The sequence below is a fragment of the Lutjanus erythropterus genome, chromosome 17 (genome assembly GCF_056507025.1).
Source record: "Lutjanus erythropterus isolate fLutEry1 chromosome 17, fLutEry1.hap2, whole genome shotgun sequence".
Lineage (NCBI taxonomy): Eukaryota > Metazoa > Chordata > Actinopteri > Lutjaniformes > Lutjanidae > Lutjanus > Lutjanus erythropterus.
Window position 1 is genome coordinate 16224677 of NC_139333.1, and position 21866 is coordinate 16246542.

Genomic DNA, 21866 nt, shown 5'->3' on the forward strand with positions numbered 1-21866 from the left:
TAGCACTTCTACTGTGAGACTGAGAGAACATGAACCTGGACTAATTGACCATGATGTCTCTGTGATTTTTATGCATGGGTTTACTCATCTGTAATGCATCATGAATACAAATGCCCTGTGGGTGTGCATGGATGTATGTGTGTGTGTGTGTGTGTGTGTGTGTGTGTGCGTGTGTGTGTGTGTGTGTGTGTGTGTGTGTGTGTGCATGTGTGTGTGCGTGTGTGTGTGTAATGGATCCTTTTCTAAGTGCGGTGGTAGATGAAGTCGATTAGCTGAACATCCTTTTTAACCATTTTCATGAAATTTCTGTTTAAAGAAACAGCATGCCATTAAGAGAGCCAGGAAATACAGGTGTGTTGTGTGTGTGTGTGTGTGTGTGTGTGTGTGTGTGTGTGTGTGTGTGTGTGTGTGTTTCTGCATTTGTGTGTTAGATATATCAAGACAGAACAATAAACAGCATTGCAGTTTTTCATGTGTGATATCCGATCAAAATTAAACCAGTTTTTGTTTATTTTTCAGGCTCAACAAGGACTGATGTTTAAAGGTTCTGAAAAACATTAAAAATATATGCACATTAAAATTTAGAGTCAGGTGTGACTTGTACTGCTATATTGGTTTTCCTAGCAGTTTTATACGTAAGGATATGAACTGAGTTTTTAATGTAGCCTGTGTCATCAGGTCCTTTAAAAAGAAGCTATGAAATAAGGGATCTTATTTCCTATGTATTAATTAATCTATTGGTCATAAGTATTTAAAACCAATGAGACTTGTCTAAGAAGGCTATTTGAATATTAAGCACAAAGCATTGTAAGCTAGATAATGTCATATATGTTACAATGCATTCTATCACCAGCTTTTAATAATTTGTTTTTTCACACAAATAATGTCATATACCATACACCACAGTGAAATGTCAAGAAAGTATGAAAGTATGAAAAAACAGATACTACCCAAGCCTAGTACCTTAATCCTCTGCAACTTGTACTGCTATGTTAGATTTCCTGGATAGGGGACCACAATGGACATAAGTTATATGTTAACATTTTTTGTGTTATTCTCAACATTTTTCAATGAATACATATTCATTACAATGACATGTTACAAACTCTGCACTTAAAGCTGATATTCGCATCAATCCAATGCATAAAACACAACATAACTGAGAAATCTGCAATAAACTGTATCTGTGTGTTTCCAGTTCTTCTAAGTCAACCAATAACCAACTCTTAGCCAACACTGTATGGGGACTTATGACTGGAAAATCAATATAAAAGGTAACAGGTGAAATCTTTTAACACTGCTTTGATGTTTGTTTTCTTCACTGAGTAATCACAAGCATCACAAGTCACATACTCAATCAAAGAAGAGCAACCTTGAACACAGACCCTGCCATCTTTCTCTGCCAGCTGAGTGCACACATAAATACTGTACGTCTCTACACTGTTCCCACGAGCACATTCAGAGCTGATGACAACTTCCCTGCTTGAGTATGTAGGGCACTCAAACAGGTGCAGCACAAACAGCCTGAGTCAAAGGACTGTTAACAAATTAGCCTTTTGAACTTATAAATATCACCAGAAAATCATTTCTATTCAAATGATCACAGTCTTATTTTGGTTTCTGGTCGCCCATGACCACAAATGTCGATTAAAACTCTCAAACAAAACAATATTATTAACAATATCTAAAACAATATTAACAAACCAAAGCATCAGAAGGTTTCCTTTTAGACCACAGCAAAATAATAGTTTATCTCTTTAGAGATATGACATATAAATAATTAGCAAGCAGAAAATAACAGAATAACATCTGGTACTACAGTCCACCACTACTGGCACGCACACACATGCACATTAAAGAACAAATAAGGTCATGTACACGCTTGTGCAAATAAAAATCAACATTTAGTGGTAAACAAACTAACACACACAGCAGCAAGCATAAACACACAAAAATAAATAGTGTAAGGCCTCATAAACACACGGACACAGCCAAATACACAAACACACAGAAGCAGCAGAAGCAATAAACATTGATCTGTCTGACTGCTGACAACACTTGAGTTATCACAGGGAGTTTCCCTCTTGGATCAGTTATACACACTGCATGCGCACACAGAAACACGTGCAGACATAAATATAACATTTAAGTTCTTCCGACCTTAGTTTGAGAGGACTGACAAAAACCAGGGAAAAGATAAGAACATCTGACTGAAATGGCCAAAGGCTCCTTGTTGTGAAACCAAAGATTAATTTACTGTACAGCATCAAATACATTACATAATCGAGTAAAGCGAAAGTAAATTTAGAGACTTCTAAAGAAGCTTGTATCCCAAAGTGTTTCCTTTACACGATTCCTTTCATGTGAGAGGCATCAAGTCCAACTATACAATGAATGAGGCCTCATTCAATGTGCAAAAAAGAAATGCAGGCATCTACCAAATGAGTTCAGTGTCTCTGTGTAACTTCAACATCACTTGATACGAATCAGATGGAACACAAGAGTAGCTCTGGTGGGTTGGTGTTTAACTGTAAGGTGTATTACTGCATCCTCAGAGTCTAAACATATCCATAGCCATGTGTGACCTTCATTGTTAGGGTCAATCCAATGTGACGTTGCCCAGACACCTTCTGTCAGGTCTCTGGTATGAAGGGGGCACAGTCCATAACACTCACACCTCACGCACATTTTTCAAACTGCTGCATCATTCATTGCATACTTAAACACACAGTATGTAATTTCTGCCACTAGGGGTCTCTCTCAAATCAAAACAATACCAAAAGACAGATAGTTGATTATTTCCAAAATGTCAGCATTTGATGACCTGGGAACGAGATTCAGCAATCAACCAGCTTTCTCCAGAATCACTGCACCTTGAAGTTTATACAGTTCTATATACTGTACTGCGATACTATAAATAAGGTGATAAGGATTTAAAAACAAATTTTATGAAAACTGTCATAGTATAAAGAACGTAACACCATATGCATAAAATCTAAGTTACAAAAGTTTCTTATGCAGTTAGAACATTGAAGATAGATAACACAGCTATCTACTGGTTGTGGATTTTAACACAACACAAACAAACCACTGCCATGAATCTTTGCATGTATAACAATATCATGACACAGTGTTGTGACATTATCACAAAATGTAACATCACAAAACTCAAGTGCATCAATATTTTCTTACACCCCTAACTGACAGGTGACGAGATGCAAGATGCTGTTACCTAGAATAAATATAGATTATAGATTTCTCAGTTTGAACATTGTTGAAAACATTTGGGATACACAATTCAACAAAATATACTACAGAGGTTGAGTAATTTTTAATGCTACATATTATGCCTTTAAAAACAACTGAAACTGTTTTAAACTGAATCTCTGTGTTAGGTTAGTTTATACTAGTTACAGGGAATTGCAGCAAGTCGGTGGGAAATGTGTTTTGAATTTACAAGTCCATAAAATCTTGCATTTCAGTATACAAAATAAAAAGACAGCAAAAATAAGAAGAAAAGAACAAATCACAAGTTATAAAAGAGCATGTTGGTCCTGAGTCACACTCTGTGAGGTATATGCTTCAGCACCAGAATCACAAAAATTCATTTGGATACAAAAGGCACTTTAAGGTATAATTCAACCTCAGAAGACCAGAGGAGTCATGCCAAGACAGTTAAGACACACACTGAATCTATCATCATCTCTAACCAACAGACAAGTCAAGATAACACCAAATGTCATTATAATATCACTCACACACACTGTCATATCTGCTGAGCAGTACCTTGCAATCATGATCAGATTTCCTGATTACCATGTAAAAAATTATTCAAGTAGTCCTTTAAGTCCTCTTGATTTCTCATATGTATAACAACTAAGTGCTGACAACTCTAAACAATACACCTATTAGCATGTTCGCAAAGACACAAAATTTAAACAGAAACAAAAGACACACATGCAGACAGACTCTTACACAGGTCACTGAATCTCAGCTGTGTGAAGACGCCAGCAGTTGTACTGTAACGCACATTTCTTCTACTCACTGATCAGCTTGAGGTCCATTCTGTTAGAGTGCTTCATGGTTGCTAGATACAGCTGGCCGCTTTGCTTCCACACTGACAGTTCAGTGCCGGGGTGACCGAGGTACACTTGTTCACATTTGAGCCAGTCTAGTCCCGTCTCTCCTGCAGCTGCTCTCTCTGTCTCCCTCTCTCTCTCCGGCTGCCTGCTCTATTTCTCCCTCCCTAACTCCATTTCAAAGTTAAACTCCCTCACACTCTTTTCCCCTCACCTGGCTTCTCTCCCCTTCCTTACCAGCAAACAATCCTCACTCTCCCTCTTGGCTACATTCACTACTCCTCTCTCTCTCCCCCCCTCCTCTGTCTGTGTGTCTCCCGCCCACTCTTCACTGACACCATACATAGTTCACAGCCATGTGCTACAGTTACACCAGCCAGACCATCCCACTGTACTAATACACACAGTCATAATTCATACACTCATATGGATAGACTATAGAAACAAATGATGACGGTTAACAGTAGATCCCTGAACCATTTTACTCTCTCTTCTGTCTTATTCCTGTCTTATTTTACTCAGAACTGAATGAAAAATGTTGTAAAATCTGTAGTTCTGGAAGAAAAGATAACATTTCCCATTATGCCAGGAGTAAAGCCACACAACAGTGCCAAATTGTAACTGAGGTGTTTACACAATGATGCTCAATAAGCCTTCAACGACTTAATTTAGTGTTTAAGTGTCGAAACAATTTTGATAATTGTTTAAGTCATTCATGAAGCAAAAATCACAGCCTCTCATTTTATCAAATAAACAATGACTCAACTAACTAAAATGTAATTAACGGATTAAGCAACACTGAAAATTCATAGATGCACTACACTGTACATATAAATGTACACTGGATAAAGCAGGCCGCCCTGTGTTTGTTACTCAGCATGTACAGAGCAGAAATGATTACACACTTGAAATGTTTTCAATTACATTTTCAGCAGTAAAGTTCACTTAAAGGCTACTGTATCATTTTGTTTAGACATAAAGTGTTGAAGGTTATATTCACACTGCAGGGAAAGTGGACCACACGTGACTATTTTTGGTCTTATGTGACTCAGATCTGTGTTTTTTCCACAACAGCACTAATCATCTGAATCTGATCTTTTCAAATCAGATTAGGCCCACGTTCATACGCAGTCATAAATGAGATACAGGTCTGATCTTTTTGAATGTGACGTCAGTATAAACAGTCGTATTGGAATTTAAGCGACTTTTACATCAAGTGTCTTCAAAAACTCTTGTGGCAGGTGCTGACAGATTAAGTTAAAAGTATCCTTGCCATCCTGAAATTTTTGGTGAAATCTCTTTCTGTGAAACCATTCACATTAATCCCAAGTCTCCTGGCTGTGTTGCTACATCCACACACACAGAAGTATTATCACTAATATCATTATCACCTGCTAAAGAATTCAAAGGCTTCGACTCCACACCAACTTATAAATGAATCTGTAGGCTGGCCAAATTTAATCAATAATAAGAGGAGCCAAACAAAAGAAAAATCAGATCTGGGCAATAAATCAGAGTTGTGTACCAAGGCTTGCAGCCTGAACGTAGGTATAGAGTGTCACAAAACTCTGGCAGCATATTTCTGTCAAACCAGAAAAAGAAAAATGGACCAGCTTCACATTTTAACTTATTCTTTGTTATGACAAGATGTTTTTCACATTATAACAAGATACTTGTTGTGTTATTGCTACATTTAAACTTATCATGAAACTTTTCATCTTATAACAAAGTAAACAGAATATAATAATCAAGTCATAACAAAAAAGTTTGTTCTTATGATGTTTTTATGTTGTAATAACATTGAAATATTTCGTCATAATGTGAAAAAAACACAATCTGTTACAAGACGTCTTGCACAGTCTCCAGCCTAATTCAAAAACCTGCTGTTATTTGTCAAAGCAGCAGCTAGTAATTTCGTTCAGTTGTTCTTGAGGTCAAAATATTATCTTTGAGCTCACCAGAGCTAATGCATGAACATGGTATATTAGTACAGTGTACACTGAAAACTTTTGAGAATTTGAAAGTGGAAAAAATGTCAGTTGTGTATTTTTAGCAAATACAGCCCTGTAAACAATATGTGCTCTTGAAATCCTTGAGACTTTCCTCTACTATGATTCCCCACCACATCTGCTGTCAGTGGGTCTTAAATGCTGGCAACCAACACAATGTACAATGATGACTGAGAGGAAGAGAAAAAAAAAGAAAGAAACACCAATATTGAGCTGGAAGGATGGCAGCCTATTACTGACCTACCTACTTCCTTCTGGCGGTACAGTAAATTGTGCTATAAAGGAAACAAGGACAAGAAAAGTGCTTAAACAACCCCCACTTATAGTTCACATGAATATGGCCAAATCCCAGTGGTCTCCAGTGGAGTTTTTCTTTGTATTTAAATAACTATAACGTGTGTATACTTGGACAGTGAAGGAGGTCACACAAGAATTTCATGCCAAAGTCAGATATCCATTATTTGAAGAATGAAACTTACTCCAAAACCTATAGGACTGTTTTATTATTATTACTGTGTAACATATTAAGGTTTTATTGTCATTATCTTGTTTTATTGATGTTTTCTGCTGTGCTTGGATTTGTTTATAGGCCGGTCTTGACTGGACCGATATGGTGGTGACATTGAAGTATTGCAGCAACAGACCGAAACGGTCAATTCAGCATCTACTTACATACATGTCTATGATCACAACTCCCACAGCGCACAAAGTAATGCCTTCGACTGGCAGCAAAACCTCCCATTTGTGAAGATGGAACATGGAGAATGTGTAGCGTTTTTTCAAAATTTTTGCTTGGAAAATTTCTGCAATGATTATTTGATTACTAAAATTGTTGCAAATTCCTCTGTTGATCAACAAAACTGACTATCACCTCAGCTCTGGTTTCTAGTAGCTGTACTTAAATAAACTCCAGGTGAGGTTAAGTAAATTCTTTCGTGTTTAAGACTCAAACAAAAAGATAGTATAGTCCTATAATGTAGAGTATGTCTATACAGGAGCCACAGTGGTGAGATTAATGCATATGTGCATGTAAAATGTATATGTAAAATGATACAGCATGATGCAAAATTCTAAGCAAATACAGATGGAAACACACAATCACATGAATGCTCATGCCTACACAAAACATATATTTTAAGAGAGATTTTTCTTTAGTGAAATTAGTGGTGTCAAAGCCCAAAACTTGAACAGTGTTTGAGCTGACATGGAGCAGACGGGCATCAGACTTCAAACATTCAACAAAGACAAGCGCCATAAAAGTAAAACAACCCGTATAACTACTCACATATTCAGAAATGATTAATGTCCTTTCTATTTCTCAGTATCTCTGTGCTCTGTGTTTAAGTAGCACACACACAGCACCTTGACCTTACCCTGGTCTTTCCCAGTTGACATTTTTTCCAGCACCAGTATTTGTCTTTTATAGGTGTCAGTTTACCCTCACAACAAAAGCCTGTCACACTGAACCAGACATGGAGTAAATTATCATTTATCATTTCCAAAACGTTCCTCTTGACCTGTTTCTAAAACTAAATGATTGCCATATGACAGAAAGACATAAGTCACACGAATACATCAGAGGGTCCAGCAAAATGCTTTCAAATCAGTACAGTGGATATGGCATGTAGAGAAGGTGTAGAAAAACATTCCACCTCTCACCACTCACATAAAAACTCTAAGAATACACCGAGGCTGGCCAGGCGATTATCCCGGTAATCCTTGAAAGCATTTGGGCCAGAGCCACTGATCGAGTTTGGTAAGTTGTACTTCCAGATGAAGTTTTGCTACCACTGAACTGTATCTAAAATCAATACCTTATTAGGAAAGGATAGGAACAGGGAAATATACCCCAGCACACTGTGTTCACCAAGTAAAACAAAAATGGAGACCTCCGTATCTCATAGTTGTGACTTAGTATGTCATAACTGTGGGAAAACAAGCTCATAATTGCAAGATCTATCTTTTAATTGCAAGATCCTTTCAGTGTATCTATGAGATCAATACATTTTTCAACTATTCCATTGAAAATATGTGGTGCACTGTGACACTGTGACCGACAAATGAAACCAATCCAAAATGTTTAACTCTAAAATAATTTTAAAATAAGATAGACTTTTAAAGAAACACCTGCTCTTACAAATGACACATTTATTATTCAATACTAAGACCGTAACATAGATGTCCGTCTCAACTTTTACCTGTGTGAGCAATTGATGCAGAAAAAGGATTGATTAGAAAATAAAGAATCTACTATAATGTATGGCTGATGCTGATCCAATGCAACTAATGCAGCAACAAGATAATAAAAAAGTACAAAAGTAAGAGTGTTAGTAAGAATTATAACTCTGAGATAAAAGATACAGAGAACCCTTGATGTAAGACAGGTAAAAAAAAAAGGTTTCATTCTTTTATCCTTTGAAAAATAGGTGCATTTTCACTTCAGGAGGCTGAAGGCAAACAGAAAAGAAAAGAGGAGAGGAAATGCATAGAAAGAGAACACAAAAGCTTTTCTACAGGAGGCAAGACATCAGCAGAGAGGATAAAAAAAAAGCCTTTGATTTCCAGAGGAGGTAGTGGACCACTTCAACAAATAGTAATGGACACACCATGTTTCTAAAGCTCAATGTCCAGTTCAAACACAGTCAGGTTTGTGTGAAAAATTTAAACCTAGATTCCAGGAATGCACGATACTAGATTTTTGTAAATATCCAACATGCCAATATTTCAATTGCTGATACGGATATATACACATATTTTTTTTGCACCTAACAGAAGGAAGGTCTCTCCTGTAGTGAATTAACATATCATTCCTCCTCTTATTGTGATTGCCCACTGACAGATGCATACATAAAATACAATGCTTTTCTAAATGTGCATATATATTCACTGGACAATTTAAGAAAATTACTTCTCACTGTTTTTTTTCACTGGTGGATGTTTGTCTTTGTTCTTCACAAATTTGACGTAATGATCGGAGTGACAGCTCCTAAGATCAGCAAATAAATATATAATACTAGATTCTGGATCTAAAACTGGCACAAGCTGGTAAAGACTTAAACAAAAATGCGTGATATATTTGTTTATTGGCTAGGCACAAAGAACATCCTGCATGCAAGGTGTACACTCATTAAAAGACAAGTGCTTTGTCCATTAGGTAGGAAAGTATGATTTTTCAAGAGTGCTGGCAAGTTTGAGCAGTTTCATATTCTGCTACATTAAAAAAATATCCACTTTAAACTGAATCACAGAAGTTTGATTAAGGAGAAGCTTTATTACTAATGCATGATAGAATAACAGCAGGTTGCTCTGTTGAAACACCGAGGAGAGGAACAATACCATAGATGGTAAGAAAGCAATAACCACACTAACACTACTATCCAAATTTGAAACTTAAGTGAGGACTTCTCCAAGCTTCAGGATAATGAAATGTCTTTTTAACATCTTATAGTTACCATTACAATCAATGTCCTTTTGCAAACTGCAGCTGGCTTAAAACAGCTCTAAAACAAGTTCTTCTAAAGCTACTCTTTTGTTTGATTCTGTAGTCCTTTTAGTTTAGCAAGTAAATCAAAACTTTTAAAACAGCAAAACTACATTTTACGTGTCTGTTACAGGGACATTATCAGGCTTTCTGGTGCACTAAATATTACATCATTTAAATGGCCACACAGGCGGTTTCCATGTGTGTCTGTGTGTAAGGCAGAGATGAATGGCAGATCGGAAACAGATAACTATTTAAAAACAAAAAATGTGGCTACAGGTATGAGTCTTAGAAGGCAGTGCTCATGCGCAATATCTGGGTAGATTTTGATGCTAGGTTAGGGAGACAGAGAAGGTTAGACAGGGAGTCTCTCGTGCTGTGTGTGTATGTGTGTGCATGTGTGTGTGTGTATGCGCCTATGAAATTCTAGTCCTGCCAAAACTTCTAAGCTGCTCTGTGTGCGCGTGTCTGGGTCTATTCTGTTTCCTGCAACACCCATTAGAACAGAACACGGTGTCATGTTGAAGATATGTGCTGTGTGTGTGTGTGTGTGTGTGTGTGTGTGTGTGTGTGTGTGTGTGTGTCTGAATGTGTTTTGTCTCAAAAGCTTGACCGACAAAAATTCAAGTTTTATTATTAACATTAATAATAAAGTCAGAGAGAAACAAATCCAAAAAAGTTATGCTTCTGTGTGTTCATATGTGTGTATGTGTGTGTGAGTGTGTGAGAGCGTGTCTCCTTGATCTTGTCAGAGACAGCCTGTCCCCTGGCTCACTGCCAGTGGAAATTAATGTCAGGATCGGCTTACATTTAAGTCATACGTAACATCATTGTAGAGAAGGTGGACGGACAGACAGTTACCAGCTGAGCGACTGACCGACTACCCGACTGGTTGGACGATGAAGTCATGTGGAGAGTAAGACAGAGAGAGAGGTGACATACTGTATGCATGATGAGAATTTGTTTAGTCTCATAAACGAAATTCATTTCACAATTAACCTTTTAAGTCTTTCTCAATCCATCTCAGGGACAGAGCTAGTTTCTCCCATGAGGCATATTAAAGGGAAAGATCATATTATTACAAAAAAGATGGGATGCTGTGTAAAATTAAAATAAAACAGAATGCAATGATTTGCAAAAACTTTTTGAACTATATTCAGTTAAATATATTACAAAGATAAAATATTTCATGTTCAAACTATTGAACATTGTCTGTTGTAAATATACATGAATTTGATGCCCGCAACATGTTCCCAAAAAAGCTGGGACAGGGGCATATTTACCACTGTGTTACATCACATTTTCTAATAACAACATTCAGTAAGTGTTTGTGAAAAATGAGTTAATTAATTGTTAAAGTTTTTAAAGTGAAATTCTTTCTCATGATGATGTGACAGTTAGCCATGATGCTATGGGCACTAAAACTCTCTCATACCATCACAGATGCTGGGTTTTGAAGTTAGCATGGGTAAGAATCTGGATGGTCTTTCTCCTCCTTTAGTCCTAAATCTGTGGGTTAAAATTATTAATGTCGCCTATGGAGTTTGGTTGGTTTGGAGAGAATATTTGGCTTCTGTAATGGCGGTTTCCCATCAGAAAAGGCTGTCTGACAGCAAAGCACAGCAGCAAAAATATTCAGAATATAGCATTCACTTAAACTGATATTAAATGTTTTAGGTGGACCATCTTTTAAGAGGCTAAAATACATTTTATTGCGACTCTGTCCACAGCAGTACATTACTTAAGACTATACGAAAGCACCTCATACAACCCTACATCAAATAATCTGAACTATCGCTTTAAGTACAGGCATATATATGCATGTGCTTGTTATGTAAACACCCAAATTAATTCAAAGTATCAACCTATCCCCTCTGAGCTTTTCAGAGAAGTAGCGTAAGCATGTTTGAAGTGCATATAACCTCTTTTCAGATGTTAAGAGTGGAGTGCATCTGTGTTGTGTGGACGATGATGTCAGGAGGCTTTTTCTCCTTCCTGCGTGTCTTACACCACTTCAGCATTGTGTGTGGATGTGTGTCTAAACTGGAGTGGAGAGAGTGAAAGAGGGTGGTATGAAAAGGGAGAAAGGACAGCAGAGGAAATACAGAGAAAAGTAAAAGGGAAAGGGCAACCGCTGGGATCAACTACAGACGTGCTCCTACCGACCCAAAACCCGCTATGGAAAAGAAACCATCTGGGAAAAGAGCAGAAAGGAAGGAGAAGAGTGAGCAGTAGACCACAGGGGAACAGTGAGAACCTTTTCTTCTCAGAGTCAAACAGACACAGGCTGTCTTCCCGAAGTCCCTGCTTCACTTGTCATCCAATTTAATGCTCCTCTGTTTATTAGCAGATGAACACATCTACTATGCAACTGCTGGTTTTACTACTGCATGTATTATCCTTCAAATTCAAAGGGTTTGCACACTAAAACACTAATACACACACTAATTTCTATATACACAAATAAACAGTACAGCACCAACCTTTCAGCACGGCGTGGCTGTTGGGGCCGGGGGGCAAAGGATAAGGTAGAGCAGAGCGGGCACCGAGAGCAGCTGTAGCCTCTAGTAGGGCTCCGGTGAGCAGCGAACACACGGATGTTCTCTGGACACAAGCACGATAAAATCTAAAGGAAGTAAAAACAAGGAAGAACAAAAACAGTTAAGTTCACATGTGATTCTAATCTGAACATTTAATGTCATGTCCAGTGTTTAAAGTCTGTCTCTGCCAGACTGCTGATTAAGGTATTGTAGATTGGATATCGTCACAAGATGATATGCAAGTCTGAAGACTTTCTAGGAACTGATTGTATTTGTCATGTGACAAATCCACAGACAACAAATGAGTTCATTTGCAAAAGCAGATAAACACCATTATCAAAATGAATAAACCGACACCAGTTTGTTTGCTATTCCGCTGAGCTGATAAGGACAAAAACCAAACAAAAAAAACTTTAGTTATCCTCTCAAGTTTTGAGTTGGGCTAAACTAACAATTTTTTTTCATTATCAGTTGGTTAATTTCTCAATTAATCAATAAATTGTTTGGTCTATAAAATGTCAGAAAATAATGACAAATGCTTATCCAACTGGATGCCATCAAATTGCTTGCTTTGTATGATGAAAAGTCCAAATGCAAAGATGTTCAGTTTTTTCTCCTTTTTGCACAAAAGTGCATGTCTTCATGTCTGTCTGTCTTACTTGACACCCATCTGTTTCGTGTAACCAACACAAGATAGTTGCTACAAGTTACAGTACAATTTTTTTCCACTTCTTAGCTACCATTACTTCATTTTCTAAATGTCTGAAAGACCAATGTGAAGAATTTAGTGGCTTCTAGTGGTAAGATTGTAGGTTGTAACAAAAAGATCAGGGCTTGCCTCAACATCACAGCATGTAGGACAAATATGGTGGCGACAAAACAGCAGCAGAAAACGAGAAAGGCCGTATCTAGAGCCAGTGTTTGCTTAGTCTGTTCTGGGCTACTGTCAGTTCAACATGGTGGTTTGTGTGGAAGAGGATACCCTCACTCTCTAAAAAGTTCATTCTAAGGTAACAAAAAATACAACAATTCTCATTTTCATGCACAAATGTAAACGTATATAATATTACTGAATATTATAGTACATTTGCGCCATACTCTCCCAATATATCCCCCTAAACCTTACATACTTACAGTACAGCATCTTCAGGACTCACACAAATTATTTTAGTGCCAATCTTTGCATCGCATCGGGCCCAAAAGACCAAACTTTCAAAATATATGTGCAATGATTTAACTTGGCTAGAAAGAAAAACTACATCAGACACATAATGGCTACAAACCTAGGTGGATGAGCAGAATGACACCGCCAGGGGGTAAGACAGAAGTTCAAATCTGGTCTGGCTGGGCTGACGATGACAGTGTGCGATGGCCAGCGAGACTCCCTGAGACACACACATTCAGGGCAGGGCAGCAGGAGCTTTTTGGCAGGATGTATCAGGTTGCGTTCCTCTCTGTCCTGCACATAGTTGGGAACCTGTTGAGGACGACACAGACTGATTAAGTTTGTTTTGTTTTTTTGTAAATACACACTCATTCTGTATTTGATGCCTGCAACATGTTCCAAAAAAACAAAGGTGGGACAGGGGCATGTTTACCACTGTGTTACATCACATTTTCTTATAACAATGTTCAGTAAGCATGTGCCAACTGAGGACACTAATTGCTGACATTTTGAAAGTGAAACGTATCACTTACAAAGTTCTGCACATCCTGAAAGACCATGAAGAAAAGCAACAATTATATAAATAAAGGTATCCACAATTACAGTACAACACACAGTTAAAACAGTATAAAGAGGTAAAGCCCATCATGCTTTATCAACCTTGAAGTATGCATTGACAGAATAACTGTGATGAAAGAGCTTTCTGGCAAAATTCACTCCATCCGGTGCCGCTTTCACCTTCCAGACTGTTATATAACATTTGAATCAGAGGTCATAGTGATCGACTCCTCTGCTGTGGTCATTATCGGAACCAATTTCCTCTTGACGGAACAGAAATCGGAGCTTGAAAATAGGCCTGAACGATTTATCGTTTTCTGATCGAAATTGCGATTTCAGACAACGCGATCACGTGATCGCCAAAGCTGCGGTTTTTTGCAGTGCTCCTGAGGGCTGTACTACGAAGCAAGCTCAACACAGCCAGGCTTTCTTTGTATGATCTGGATCGACAAAGCCTAAAACTGCAATCAGAGATAACGGGTATCACGACGGTGGTTATCAACTCACTTTCTTAATCCAGGCTTTCGTCTTCAGACTCTGTGCGCGCTCACATAAAAGGGACGTTTGTTGCGTCATTTCACTCTTCTTCCGCATGAAGTGAAGCAATCGCGAGCCACTTACTTAAGTCAAAATGATCAAGTTGTTATAATTATGAGCTGTGGAAAGTATACTAAATACATTACAGCAAAAAACAACATTGTTGCTGCAAATAAAGCAGGAGAAGAAGAATGATGTCAGAAAATGACTGATGGACTAAATGCGGTCTTAATGCTGCCGTTTATTCTAACATGAAAACTGCACATTAAACAATAAAACTCCATACAGCAGATTTAAACATGATAAAGTCTGTCTGACACTGTCCTATGATGACAGAGACGTGGAGATCACTGAAGTTTCTGGTTAAACGAACGTAAAATGAGTGTTACTGATTTAAGACTGTCTGTGATAAATGATGATGAATTTTCTAATCAGTGATCTGAGCTGCAGTATCACCAAGACAAAAGACATAACAGTAAAAAGTATTCAAAGTGTCTGTAGTTGCTTCATCATTATTTTAGTGTGTGGATTATATACGATGTCAATTTAAAGTGTTAATATGATCTGGAGCAAACGGGAAAAATGACTCTGCATCACCAAACGGAGGTTACCATCATGACAGCGCGATGCATACAGTTTGTACCGCTGTTTCATTTTTACATTATATGGATTCGTTCGGTGATATAACGAACATACAGCTCAACAACTTTTCATTTTTAATGTCTTCCCTTAGTTTAAAACCTATATCGCTCATAAACAACCTTGTTAGGACAATTATAAATTACAGAACGGCGCGTTTTACAGACGATTTAATCTGAAACTCTTAACATAACCTGCTGCCGACCAGGTCATGAGTTTAGCATAAATTACCACGGTGATCTAGCAGGTTAAAAGAGAGCCACTTTCGTGACACTGAAAACCCTGGATTTAGACTCAACATAGCTCGCTAACACATTAATCTCGCTTCGTAGTTACACTCCTCTGACGTGCATCACAACCGACAATGCAGCAAACGTCATATGGAACTTAATGAATGGACCAGACCTGTGTGTGTGTGTGTGTGTGTGTGTGTGTGTGTGTGTGTGTGTGTGTGTGTGTGTGTGTGTGTGTTTATTAATTTATTTATTTATACGGATTTAATGTGATGATGTGTGCGAATTGTCTTCAGTATAGTCAGTAGTTTTTCTCTTGATGTTATTTTTCTTTGAAGCCCTCACAAATACCTAGTTTGAATAATTAATAATGATTGTAAATGTTACTATACATTGTGAATATTGCACTGAAGCTTGATTTGAAGAAAAAATCGTGAATCGAATTGAAATCGCAATATCTGCCAGAAAAATCGCGATTAGATCTTTTCCTAAAATCGTTCAGCCCTACTTGAAAAGAAAGAATTGAATAGAGAGAAATACCAGTGAGGCACATAACAGATAGAAAGAAAGGTGGGAAAGAAGATCCAGACAGAAAAGCATCAGAGTGAGACCGACAGATTTGCGGGTATAAAGAGAGTGAGAACAATGGGGAGATGGAGGAAAAAGAAGGTGGGAGGCAAGAGAGAAAGAGGAGACGTCACTGAGGAGTTTTAACCGAGTGAACATTTTGACCTTAGAGAAAAGCCTCCTCCTCTTTCAGTTTACACTTTTCTCGGAACAAAATCCATCTGACATCCAAGGAAACACTTATCCAAAACGATTGACTTGGTCTTTGTCCTCAAGAGAACCTGCAGACGAGATCCTCTGGCACAAATTTCAGAGAAAAGCCATTACTGCAACATTTTGTGGCACTGTAAGTGGGCATTTCAGCAGGAATGGATATGAGAAAATTGAACAAAATCAATAATGGTGACAGAGTGGGGGATGAATACAACACGAGTCTAATGAGAAAATAAGGCTTGAGTGTTATCGTCAGTAATAGTGTCCATCTGCCAGGAAGGAGGTAGGTGAAGGCCACCACCCCCAGGCTTCAACGTCTTCAGCAGTCAGACGCAAAACAGGCTGCAATGTAATCCTAATGGCCAAATACAAAACATTATAGTATATCCACAACATTATGGAAAGGATCTCTACAAAGATAGACCTTTTTTAAAGCTTAACCAGAAATATCTGTTTTATTGCTCTTGCAAAAGTCACCAGACTCCATTTAGAGATTTTTTTTTCATTGTAAAACACACTTCATACAAACACAATAAAAGTCACTAAAACCGTATAGATTTGTCTTTTCACTGCACCGACTCTGGTTTGGTTAAAATAAACCCTTAATTCACAAAGTTAGACGTGAAAATATTCTGGATGTTTCTAACTGCTACTCTTCCAATATCCGGCCTCCCTCTCATTCCTCTCCTGAAACCAGAGGTGATGACTGTTGGAACATTGGAGAGAGAAACCAAGTAGATTTTGGTGAGCTTTATTTTTTTTTCTCTTGTGTTTGAATAAAATGCGTTTTAAGACCATAAAATTGCTGTTGAGTCTGGTGGCTTTGACAAGAGCGATAAAATGGCTGTTTCTGGTTTGATAAAAACGATTCTCTTGAACAAAAATGTCTGTAAAGATCCTTTCCATAATGTAAGACACTAAGAATAACAAATCTGAGCCTGTCAGTAGCAAACCAAGCACTTTTAATGGACGTTCTTTGACGTTTCGTAATTGCCTGTAGGGATTACACTACATCCCATTTTGTGGCTGACGGCCACTCAATACTGGACCAGTTTCAAAAGTTGTTGTTCCCATTAGTCACTTAAGACACAAAAACATGGGAAAACAGGGTCCAGGTTAAAAAAAATACTGAAGTTACCCTTTAAGTACATGTGAATCTGTGTTCAAAATGTCAGTTTCTATTAACTGCTGGCTGGCAAGCAGCATGGCATAACATGCACACACACACACACACACACACACACACACACTCACAAACACACATAGCACATGGCCAGCTAGTTGTCTCAGTGGGATGGGTTTCCTGCATGGGGTGTAGGCCTAGCTGTTGTCAGATCTGGCCCATCCCGAGGGAAAGGAGACATACCAGCCCGCACGTTTAGAGAGTGAGAGAGCCAGTGTGTGGGAGAGGGAGACACAAAAAACAAACACACACAGGCACAAACAAACACACTCATGTATTGACCTGTAAAAACGAAACTTTCCACATTGAAATTTCAAAACCAAACGTGATTAAACACATTTAGACAAATATCTACTCTGTTTTTTTCTTCCAGTTCTTATCCAGAACATTCACTGACTCACCTTTTTGGTAAAAGACCATTTTTTTTCTATCAGCATCTGGTTACTGTACATGTCCACTGAACAGACATAAAGTCTACTACATTAACAATCTAGGTTATTTTTCCACATTTAAAGCTAAAAAAAAAAGTGGCCTGAGTCATACATAGCAACCATGCCTCTATTGTTTATTTTACATTTAAATTGGCAGGTTGAAGGCTGAAGTTCCTGTTTTCCCGTTACTAATAAACAAATAAAACCCAAAGGACTCATGGGTAGAGAAGTTTCTAAGCTATTTTACATTGCTTGAATATTTCATTACTAAGTATCAAAGAAACAGAAGTATCCATGGAAATTTGTAAGTAACTGCAAACAACCATAAATAACAGCTAATAAGGACTTTGTATTTGTTTCCAGACTATTACACCACTATGCCTGTACCAATCAATACAATATTTTCTTATTAAAGTCCTCAATAATATGAGTCTGTCTCTATACAAGCCGTCCTGCTAGTGACTGCTAATGACTTCATTCCAGAAAAATGAATAAAAGGACAATAAACACAATGTCACACCATCTTGTAATATAGCTATCCCTATTCTTTTAGCAGCTATATCTTGTTAAAATTAGCTTTTTGGGAGTTAACAACACTTTATTAAGGCAACTAGAGATGGCCACTGTCTAAGTCTAGGTTCATTAAGCCAACCACAGATCCACTGATCCAGATTCCACAGTCTGATGTTTTAACGAATTACACAGAATATTTAGATTTTAAGATAATTTTAGCATGTAGTGTGGGATACATTAGTAAATTTACAAACAGATTGAAAAGGGTTACTAAAAAATAAATCTGCTTTATGTTTATCCTATTGCTTTACTTACTTGACCTACTTACCTTGTCAGTTTCTTCTCCTGTGATACCTTTTCTTTCGCAACATGAAAACATTTGATAAAATGATGCTCTACTCAGTCTGTGCAGGTTAAAAACAATGTATGTTCTACTGTAATGTCAGAATGAATTTGAAAGAGAAGTGACTAATGATGCAGAAAAAGCTGTGTGTGTGTGTGTGTGTGTGTATGAGTCTGACTTCAAAGGGCAGTGTAGGGAATGTGGAGTTGCTTTTGATGGACACAGAGCAGCTGTCTTTACACACAAACAAACAAATTTTCAAACTCCAGGCAAACACATGCACATCCAGACTATTCAAAATATTTAGTGCATTCAAGTAGTATGTGCATATCAAAAATATCTACACAACCTGAAGAGTGGAGGTGTTTCAGACTGTGTATGTAGGACAAAGATTGTCTCTGATCAAGGACAGAATGGAAATGTCCCGTTGTTGGGTAGAGAATAAAAAATTAAAGGCACAACAGAATGACAGAGTGGGGCTGTGAATGAACAAGCTATTAGTGGGTTTTTAACATCCATTAAAGGGAAATAATTAAATAAATCAACGGAATCCTCCATTTTCACCACCACGTTTTCAATCTCAGTATTAAAAACAGATAGCTGTAATGAAGGCAGAGGACAGAGAGTAGTCTTTTGTTTAATGTAGCCACAGTTTCATCAGGCTCTAATACCAATATATCTACTGTCTTCTCCTTCTTAGTAAATTACAGCATTACTGACCTTGCATTTAGCTAGTTAGCACAACTAGAGCTATAAAAGTCAACTGCCACTAATACAGCTCTACCATATATCTCATGTTACACAGTGTGAGTGCAGGAAATGCTAACAGCTTAAGCTCAGTGAAGGTAAACTATGACTGCCACAGGCAGCTGCACTGATTGAACCTCACTTACAGTAAAATAGAGTCACTTCAAAAAATACTACTCGTCCTTCACTATTGTACTAAATCATTTATAGTGGATAGTGAAAAGTCTGTTTTGCTAATCATGCAATAATAACATTATGTTACAGTGTCATGTATGAATTTACATTTGGAATGAAGAGCATCTGTTGTCCCTATTGCAAATACAGTACAGTGTATAAGTAAAAGGGAAATAATGTTTTTCCCTTTAGAGTGAGAATTTTATCTCACTCACTTTATTTATTCAGTTATAATATTTTGTAACATGACCTAGTGAAATATCAAAATCATATTTTTTGATGAAGGCAAAAATCAAATGTGTCACAACATACCATTATTTATTACATTTGTTTGTTTGACAGGGACAATGCACAGCTCCTTAGTTGTACCAGGATTAGCTATAAATTAATTTTCATCTGTGATCCCTGAGCAGGAAACAGAGAAAATCATCTCTGTTAAAAAAAAAACACTTAATACTGATAAAAACACAATTATAAGACAGAACATATTCACGTTACAGCACAACAACAACTACATATAAATGATGCATTACAGTGCTACAGAGATGCCCCAGCATATAAATCATTTTCTCCAGAAGTAAGAAAACACACTGGTACAGGCTCCAACATCATCATTTTTAAAAAATTAATTAAAAATGAAATGCAAAAATTAGCATTCCCAAAAACCCACCTGCTCAGCACTGAACAGCAGATGGACATAGTTACTAACTAGTTTATGAAAATAGCGGAGGATTTAGCAGCAAAAGGGCTGAAGAGACCATAAATGGAGCTAAAAGGAAGTGAATATTGGATTTACACTCATCAGAAAGCAAGAAATACAACTTCAAATAGATGGTAATATTACCCTATAACTCCTGGATGTGTAAATAAGCAGCTGTTTGCTTACAACTTTACCATATAGACTTAAAATGTCAGAATGTCAATAATATGTTCATAACTTAGTTCCACCGCGCCTAAGTAGCCAAAAATATCAAATAATACATGTGCTGCTCATATGCTGCATAGTGCATGCATACATTTGTTACATGAGGAAGTCTTGTGATGCTGGTGGTCTGGTGCCAATGTTTTCAACTGATTCAGACTTGGTGTTCAGTTCTTTTCCTATTAAAAATGTCACAGGGAGAAATATTCCTTGAAATCACCCATGCCCATGGGGGATAGAAGTTGCATCCAAGCATAAATATTTCATAACTTAGCAGGAGGTGCTGAGCTACTGAGAGCTTCTTTCATGACAGGTAATCTAAAAAAGGAGACTGTAACAAAACTCCAAACGACAGTAAGTCTCGAGCTTTTTCTCAATATTTATTATTCTACTTTTAATTACGATTCTAACAGACTGCCTCCTGTTGAGGCAGTTTGGCCATTGTAAAATGTAAAATGGCATTAGAAATCTCACTGTCCAGTGTGAGGCTTGCTGCCATTTGAAAATTTTAGTTTTCCTTTCTTAAGGTTGGAGATCAAACCTGTCACATTAGATCTGAAGCACATTCATGAAATAAAAGAGAATAAAATAATTAGCTATTAGCTAAAAAGCTATAATTTTCTTATTACTGGCAATCAGCTGACGTAACCTACAGTTATGAATGAGTTTGCTATTAAATCCCATTAGCCCCCCGTTGGGTAATTTCTCTGCCTGGCAACAGCCATTCTGGGAAAGGATTAGCACAGGGCACCACACAGATCTAGTGAACTTTGAGCAGGAATGCACACAGACAAAGACATGCATATACAGGAAAATCCAGACATGCAAGCACTCTGTGAGTCATGCCCGTGCCATTATGCATATCATACCAGACATACAGTATGCATGGGCCTGCAGGACACTGGAGAGGCTGAGGCCGTCTCCCAGAAATCCAACCACCCACATCTCGACCTCTCTACTTTGATGTCTGTGGCCTACCACACACGCTCACATACTCCAACACTGACACCCTCGCTGCATACGAGCACTCTCTGTCCCCCAGTCACATATGCACTCCTCTTCAATTACTCTCAATATTCTCCAGTACTCCAAGGCAGAGATCCCATGATACAACACAGCCCAGCTGTCTGTGAGATGCTGCACTGGTGCATGTGTGTGTCCATACAGTACATTCCACTATTGCCATTGTGCCACAGGCACACAAGGCCACAAAGTTTAATCTGGTTATGATATCATGCAATTAAACACACAAGTACTCACATGGGATTAGACAAATCACTGCAATAGTACCCTCCCACCCCCCACATACATACTCTCCCACGAAGCTGACATTCAAGGAATAGAAATACATCGTTTCGACTGAATTCTACTTTTAGAAGCATCATGGAGGGTCGGGGTTAGACGAGGTTACTGGGGGGTCAGTGTTAAAAGAACTCTGTTATTCTGGTCTGCAGACTCAGAGCTGAGGTCACACAGAGAGACGTCAGCTTTAACCCTTCCTTCACTATGCAAGTTGACTTTTGCCATACATC

The 21866-nt window shown here is 37.8% G+C and overlaps 1 protein-coding gene across 7 annotated transcripts in view; it reads right to left on the bottom strand.

The window, feature by feature from the left end:
• The window catches only part of plce1 (phospholipase C, epsilon 1), a 100935-nt gene that overhangs the window by 39720 nt on the left and 39349 nt on the right, over positions 1 to 21866 (bottom strand). For all 7 annotated transcript variants that reach the window (XM_084740522.1, XM_084740519.1, XM_084740517.1 and 4 more), the window contains exons 7-8: positions 13393 to 13586; positions 12053 to 12195 (exon numbers count right to left, since the gene is read on the bottom strand). In XM_084740522.1, coding sequence (XP_084596648.1) covers positions 12053 to 12195; positions 13393 to 13586 — 337 coding nt within the window. The remainder of the gene's footprint in view (positions 1 to 12052; positions 12196 to 13392; positions 13587 to 21866) is intronic.